The sequence below is a fragment of the Rhinopithecus bieti genome, unplaced genomic scaffold (genome assembly GCF_001698545.2).
Source record: "Rhinopithecus bieti isolate Rb0 unplaced genomic scaffold, ASM169854v2 scaffold_35950, whole genome shotgun sequence".
Taxonomy (NCBI): Eukaryota; Metazoa; Chordata; class Mammalia; order Primates; family Cercopithecidae; genus Rhinopithecus; species Rhinopithecus bieti.
The window spans coordinates 692,014-699,738 of NW_016815506.1; the positions used below are offsets into that span (position 1 = coordinate 692,014).

A 7,725-nucleotide genomic window follows, 5' to 3' on the forward strand; every position below is an offset into this window, starting at 1 on the left:
TTTTTTTGAGACAGAGTCTCGCTTTATCGCCCAGGCTGGAGTGCAGGGGCCAGATCTCAGCTCACTGCAAGCTCCGCCTTCCCGTTTACGACGTTCTCCTGCCTCAGCCTCCGAGTAGCTGGGACTACAGGCGGCCGCCACCACGCCCGGCTAGTTTTTTTTTTTTTAGTAGAGGCGGGGTTTCACCGTGTTAGCCAGGATGGTCTCAATCTCCTGACCTCGTGATCCGCCCGTCTCGGCCTCCCAAAGTGCTGGGATTACAGGCTTGAGCCACCGCGCCCGGCTAATTTTTGTATTTTTAATAGAGACAGGGTTTCACCATTTTGGCCAGGCTGCTCTCGAACTCCTGGCCTCAGGTGATCCGTCCGACTTGGCCTCCCAAAGTGCTGGGATTACAGGCGTGAGCCACCGCACCGACCTGACAGGGTTATTCTTTTAAGTATAGCTAGCATTTCCCAAGTCAGTTAGTTTCCACAGGTCTGAGCTTGTGTCAGACTTGTATTCTGTGCTCAGTTCCAAGTTAGGGCTCTTAAGGGGATCCAATGAACTAGATGGAGAGGGGGAGAAAAGGCACTGAGGAACAGTACCTGCCTTGCATTTGGCCAGGGACTATCCAACATTGTCTGGAAGTTTCTGACTGTTTCTTACCCGTTCCCAGATTTCCTTTGAATTTCGTTCTCTGCTGCACTCCCAGCTGGCCACCATGTTTTTTGATGAGGTTGTCAAACAGAATGTTGCTGCCTTTGAGCGTCGGGCAGCCACCAAGTTTGGTCCAGAAACAGCCATCCCCCGTGAACTGATGTTCCATGAGGTGCACCAGACTTGAGGCAAGGGATTGCTCCCTGACCTCCTTTCTACCCCACTTCCCTTCGCAATTCTCTTATTTATTTGGTTTGGCTCCTGCTCCAATTTGAAAGGAGTCTGTGTTCGTAATATTGTTTCTCCTCTCAATTCCCCAGAAATTGGGTTCTATGCTGGCTGGAAATGTTAGGGGAAAGAGAACGCAAAGGATGTGGAAATGAGAGGTGCTTAGGAAAGGGTCAGGCCCATCGGAGGAGCACCATATGCCTGCAGCCTTTTCACTACGAATTAGAATAAGGACTATGTGGTTGTCTCTGGGCCTTATCAAGACACCTTAGTGTCTGACCAGGGGAAGATAGTAACTTTTCTAAGGATTGAATAAATTGAGCTTTTCTTCTGGCACAGAGGTACTGATTGGTAAGTAACTTTTACCCTGCCTGAGATTCCTCAGGAGAAAAGGCAACCTGCCTCCAGCCTGAGATACATAAAGCCTCATTTTAAGACTATAAGTCCATGCTGCTTGGCTACTAGAGAGCAAGGGGCTTTCTTACCACCAGTGCCAAGGAGAAAAGTACTGAACAGAAACGGAGTTGTCTTTGTACTCTTGAGTTGTACTTTATTCTTCCACTTGGCCTGAGTTTTTATAAAATTTCAATAAATTGTGACAGTGTGAATTTGGCTTTATTATATTGTTTCTTGGGGCAATAATGTAGATATAATAGAGTAGAAGGAAGTTATGGCTTCTTTTCCTGGGGGAGTGAAGGTGTAAGAAGGCCTCTTGGACACAGTGTCCCTGCTAACTATAGTAGCACATTCTACAAGCCAGGACCTAGTACCCACCCCCTTGCCTATTTATAGACTTTTTCAGAAGGTCAGTTGCAGCAGGGATCTCAGAATCATCTGGTCTCGGACCTCCCATATATGTGATGCCCTCAGGACCACCTCTTGTTATTTTTGGGACCTCCTTCAGGGAAGCTGTAAAGAACAGGCACGCCAAGAAGTACCAGAGCCCTCTAGTGGCTCTGGTCCTGAGGTAGCTGTACTAGCCCATTCGTCCATGGTACAGTTTGTTCCTTTCTCAGTGGGCTAGACCAGTTCTTGGATTAGTCACATAAGCAATTGAGAGTCTCAGCTATAGCCCTTGAGTATGTTACCTTAAACAAAATTAGCAAGGTTAGGGGCTAAACGTCAAGGACTTCCTAACCTTGAGGAAGGACAGAAATCTCCTTTGGAAATCTCTCAGGGAGGCTTTCCTCTGGTTAAGGTAAAAGAAAGTCAAACCTGCCTAAAGATAAATGGATACAGATTACTTTACTTATAACCCACTAAGTTCAGGATCTTGCTAGCTAGATTCTTTACCTCATAATAAAGATTCTTCCAGGCCTTATTTAATAGTAGGCTCAAGCATTGTTAATAAAAACATTTATTTTGCATTTTATACAGAACAACCTGAAGTCTGCATCATGACTTGACAGTTACCCAGGGGTTTACAGTGTGTCCAACTCAACAGTGTGGTTCTGGGACTGGGTATCCACACAAACACAGGCAGGAGTTTGGAGGAAAGATGGGGGCACAGCAGGAGTGTATCTCAATCCTTTCTCAAAGAAGAGGAAGTAGAGCATTCTGAGTTGCTGAAAACCTGTGCAAATGGGGCTTCTAAAACAAACATTGTACTGTGAGCTCTCAGGGAAAGGGAGGAAAAGGATGTTGATAAATAAGGAGGCATTTTCTTGAGGCAGGGGACGAGGAGGGAGGTTTACTATTTTTAATGCCCTCAGCCCCAGTACCTGATAATCAGAGGAGACCATGTCCAATCTTGAATCAATTCTCTGTTCAAAAAGAGGTGCTAATACCCTAGGGACAAGACCCTGAAAATATCATGCTGGTCATTCCTGAGTCCCTGTTCTATGCCCCACAGCATGTTAAAAGATGGGGGTTGGTGGCAGGTAGGGAGGTCAGAGGATAGTGGCTTGTATTCTATGGAAGTAAAAAACTTAGTTCACATTAAGCACTGATAAAACCCAATGACTGGGCCCACAGATCTGTTGAGAGGTCTCTAGCAGGGACCAAGACGGGTGGTCCAGAACATCCTCAGCCTGAGGTGCAACAGGTGTAGAAAGTCTGGGAGGAGGAGGTGAGTATTAAAGTAATGGGAAACAGAACACTCCCAGACCTTAATTGGATAGTTTTTTAAAAAAGAAATCAAACATTGGGTACCAGTCACAACAAATCCCATGCCCTTATGGTCACTTGGTAGTATAAAAAAATTGCCAAATCATGTCCAGCTAACCAACAGATCTTGCTAGAAAGTGTTTGTGTGCACGGGAGAGTGCCAAGGGACTTGGTACAGCTGACTATCCAACACGATTCCTATGGAAACAGAAGGGGCAGAGTCCTGGTTTGCTGGCTTATTGAGGGCTTGGCAGAGAAGAAGCTAAAGCTCCAAAGTGACTGCAGGTTCTCTGCAACCGGCTTTGACCCATGGAAAAAGGAGCCAGATTCTCACTCTAGAGATAGTGAGGGGGCCAAACCTACTTGTACCATAGGCGTTAGTCCTCGTCATCCTCCAGGACCACCCCTGTGATGGGCAACTTATACCAGGCAGGGGAAGGGAGCTGATTAGGGAAGAAGGGATCATTTTTCATCTTTTAAAGTCTTAATTTATATTTTAACCTCAAACATATTATCAGTGCCTCAGATATAATTTAATCTTATGTCTTTAAAGGCCCCCTGAAACAAAAGTATACTTTTTATTTAGGCTTCCTCACTTTCTGGTAGTCACTTTCCCCCAGTCTCCAGTTTTACCCCGACTTAGAGTCCACAAACTTCATCAGACCCTCTGTACTCATGGACTTGGGCCTTTCTAGAGGGAAGCCTAAGGCTCGGCTCCAGATGAGCTGTGCCAGTACACCCAATGCTCGTGACACCCCAAACAGGACCGTGTAGTAATTCATCTCCGTCATGCCATAATACTGTAAGGTAGAAGAGAAAAAGGTTTAAGGCAGAGGCAGAGGCAGTGGCATGTACAAGTCCTGGGTGATAGAAACCTTAAAAGCTCAATTTTCTGTTTTTCTCCAAGGACTTAGCCCAGTCAACCTTAAATAGAAATGACACTGAGAAAAGTATAGCAATTGGGATTCTGAAAACAGAATCCCCAACCCGCAACCCTGTCATAGTCAACTTTATCAAAACGCTCTGTGAAGGAAGTCCTTGCTCTGACTAGGAGTTAACTGACTTTGTGCATGGCAGATAACAATAGGGTTTGGTACAAATTAGAGGGAAAAGAGGGAAAGGAGGACTTACCTGGAGCAGCACCCCACTGTGAGCATCTACATTGGGCCAAGGATTCTTGGCTTTACCCTGCTCTAAGAGGACATTGGGCACAATCTTGTATAGCTGAGCAACCAACTTAAACATGGGGTCATTAGGCAGGTGTTTCAGAGCAAACTCTCGCTGACAGGTATATCGTGGATCAGTCTTCCTCAGTACCGCATGGCCATAGCCTGGAACAACCTATAAAGAGTGGTGAAAAAAGGTAGTATTCTCAGTAGAAATTCTTTTATTTTTTGAGACAGGATCTCACTCCTCTGTCACCCAGGCTGAAGTGCAATGGCATGATCACATCTCACGACAGCCTCGACCTCCCATGCTCAGGCAATCCTCCCACTTCGGCCTCCAGAGTAGCTGGGACCACAGGTGCACACCAACACACCTGGCTTTTTTTTTTTGGTAAAGATGGGGTCTGGCCGGGTGCGGTGGCTCACACCTGTAATCCTAGCACTTTGGGAGGCCGAGGTGGGCGGATAACCTGAGGTTGGGAGTTCGAGACTAGCCTGACCAACTGACCAACTCGGAGAAACCCTGTCTCTACTAAAAATACAAAATTAGCTGGGCATGGTGGCGCATGCTTGTAATCCCAGCTACAAGAGGGTGAGGCAGGAGAATCACTTGAACCCGAGAGGCGGAGGTTGCAGTGAGCCAAGGTTGTACCACTGCACTCTAGCCTGGACAACAAGAGCGAGACTCTGTCTTAAAAAAAAAAAAAAAAAAAAAAAAGGGTCTATGTTGCTCAGGCTGGTCTCAAACTCCTGGGCCCAAGCGATTCACCCACCCTGGACTCCCAAAGTGCTGAGATTATAAGCGTGAGCCACCACACTCGACCTATTTAAAATCTTTTTTTAGAGACAGGGTCTTGCTATGTTGTCCTGGCTGGAGTGTAGTGGCTATGCACAGGAGTGATCTTAGCACACTTCAGACCTGAACTCCTGGCCTCAAGCAATCCTCTTGCCTCGGCCTCCCAAGTAGGTGGGACTACCGGTGCATGCCATTGTGCCCAACTAGAAATTCTGTTCTAAATTCTTCAAGGTAGATAAATGAAAAAAAAAAATCTCTAATTTAGGGACCTCTTTCATTCTTTTCTTCTTAATTCTTCCAAATTGCACAACTTGGGTCTTGGTTTATTTCCTAGTCGTTAAGCATCTCTGCTTACCCGTCCCGAGTTGAGTGTGTTCCAGATATAGTCTCGTAACTTCTCATCTGACACATCTTTGCCAACTTCCTTCTGCAGCTGTGTTAGCCAGACAAGCACTTCCTAAGGGTAAGGTTTGGGAAAAAAGGGCATGTTAATACATATGCCAGGAGACAATGCCAAGATCAGAAACAAAGCATGGGGTAAGGAAAACATGTAGCAGGAAAATAAAAAATAACAGTCTTACCTGATTTGCCAGTCCGTGGAGAGGCCCTGCCAGCCCGTTCATGGCTGCTGCAAAGGACAGGTAAGGGTCTGAAAGGGCACTGCCCACCAAGTGGCTGGTATGGGCACTTACATTGCCACCCTCATGGTCACTGTGGGGAAGTAAGAAGGGAGAGCCAAGGGGAGAAAGAAGGGGCAGATTATGGAAACCTTGCTGTTCTCTTATTTGCCACTTACTAGCCTAGTTATGGGCTCATGCCAGCCTACAGCCAGTCAGTTACACCTAAGCTCTTGTAAAAGACATCCTAATCTTGGCCAGGTGCGGTGGTCCACGCCTATAATCCTAGCACTTTGGGAAGCCGAGGTGGGCGGATCAAGAGTTCAAGAGATCAAGACCATCCTGGCCAACATGGTGAAACCCCGTCTCTGCTAAAAATACAAAAATTAGCTGGGCATCGTGGCACACACCTGTAGTCCCAGCTATTTGGGAGGCTGAGGCAGGAGAATCACTTGAACCTGGAGGTGGAGGCTGCAGTGAGCCAAGATTGCACCACTGCACTCCAACCTGGCGACAGAGCAAGATTCCACCTCAAAAACAACAACAACAACAACAAAAACATCCTAATCTCATTACCAGCTTTTGTTCACTCATGGAGAGCTGGAGACGTTACTGGCTGATGATGCCTGTATGCTCTGCTCCATGACTCCAACCTAGGTGTAATAGCAATGGCCCGAAGAGGGAGCTCCTGGAAAGCCGAAGGACTATCTAATGTGAGCAGCTAGTACCTTTTCCCAGCCAGAAGCACCATCTTGTTCTTAGCATAGTTATGGTAATTTCTTTAGGCCTCCTGACCTTCCTTACTAGACCCTTTTCTTGCCTTGTATCATCCTTTATACCACATTTCTGTCTTCTTGCTGCCTATCATCTGTTCTCAGAAGATGAGAACACAAAAGAGCTTTTAAAAATATTTCCCAATGGAGGCTCCTAGCGGCTGTGGTTGCTGGGTCTAGCTTACCTGTGGATGGTGAGGTACAGGCGCATGAGCTCAGTGAACTGAGAATCAGTATAGCCTAACATGTTGGTGAAATTGTGGGACCAGTCCAGATTAGAGTCAATGGCCCCAATACCGCTGCCTTCTCTGTAGAGATTTCGGTAGATCTTTGCTGCAATACAAGGTAGCTTTGCGATTAGATCCATAGAGTCTTCATAAATCAACTGACAGAAGAGGAGCAAGATGGAGAAAAAAAAAGGAATTATCAGCAAAGAAGAATTAGACAGGGATATTGTCTGTCCTCCAAGAATTGGGGCTATTTGGGGTGATGGTCAGTTATATGATGGGTTGTTATATATTGAGTATGTCTGAAAGTAGAGAATAATCATAACCATTTAATTGAGTAACTATTATGACCCAGGCACTAAGTGATTTGTAATACTATCTAATGTACACTAAAACATTATTCCCAATGCTTACTACTACAAAGTATATAATGACTGCTATTTTAAAGATGAGCAAACTAAGGCTCATAGTATTAGGTTAAATGCCCAAGTCAGGTTTGAACTCTGATATGGTTTTTTGAGATGGAGTTTCACTCTTGTTGCCTGGGCTGGAGTGCAATGGTGCAATCTTAGCTCACTGCAATCTCCACCTCCCAAGTTCAAGTGATTCTCCTGCCTCAGCCTCCCGAGTAGCTGGGATTACAGGCATGTGCCACCACGCCCAGCTAATTTTGTAGTTTTAGTAGAGATGGGGTTTCTCCATGTTGGTTAGGCTAGTCTAGAAACTCCCGAACTCAGGTGATCTGCCTCCCTTGGCCTCCCAAAGTGCTCGGATTACAGGTGTGAGCCACCATGCCTGGCCCTCTGATATGTTTAATCATGATCTTTTTCACTACACCATGACTTTACATTCACTATGTTAAGACACTAGGTTTTATAGCCAGGCATGGTGGCTCACACCTATAATGCCAGCACTTTGGAAGCCTGAGGCTCGCAGATCACTTAAGGTCAGGAGTTCAAGACCAGCCTGGCCAACATGGTGAAACCCTGTCTCTTCTAAAAATACAAAATATGAGCCAGGCATGGTGCAGGCAGGCACCTATAATCCCAGCTACTCCAGAGGCTGAGGGAGGAGAATTGCTTGAACCTGGGAGGTGGAGATTGCAGTGAGCCGAGATCGCGCCACTATACTTCAGCCTGGACCACAGAGCGAGACTGTCTCAAAAAAAAAAAA

The 7,725-nt window shown here is 46.1% G+C and overlaps 2 protein-coding genes across 3 annotated transcripts in view; one reads left to right on the forward strand and one right to left on the reverse strand.

The window, feature by feature from the left end:
• The window catches only part of COQ10A (coenzyme Q10A), a 4,946-nt gene extending 3,471 nt beyond the window's left edge, over positions 1 to 1,475 (forward strand). For both annotated transcript variants that reach the window (XM_017853276.1, XM_017853277.1), the window contains exon 5: positions 659 to 1,475. In XM_017853276.1, coding sequence (XP_017708765.1) covers positions 659 to 826 — 168 coding nt within the window. In that variant the 3' untranslated portion in view covers positions 827 to 1,475. The remainder of the gene's footprint in view (positions 1 to 658) is intronic.
• A 731-nt stretch (positions 1,476 to 2,206) lies between these two features.
• Positions 2,207 to 7,725, reverse strand: part of CS (citrate synthase) — a 31,602-nt gene continuing 26,083 nt past the window's right edge. The window contains exons 7-11 of the mRNA XM_017853275.1: positions 6,511 to 6,710; positions 5,517 to 5,646; positions 5,291 to 5,392; positions 4,105 to 4,314; positions 2,207 to 3,773 (exon numbers count right to left, since the gene is read on the reverse strand). Of these exons, the coding sequence (XP_017708764.1) occupies positions 3,603 to 3,773; positions 4,105 to 4,314; positions 5,291 to 5,392; positions 5,517 to 5,646; positions 6,511 to 6,710 (813 nt within the window). The 3' untranslated portion in view covers positions 2,207 to 3,602. The remainder of the gene's footprint in view (positions 3,774 to 4,104; positions 4,315 to 5,290; positions 5,393 to 5,516; positions 5,647 to 6,510; positions 6,711 to 7,725) is intronic.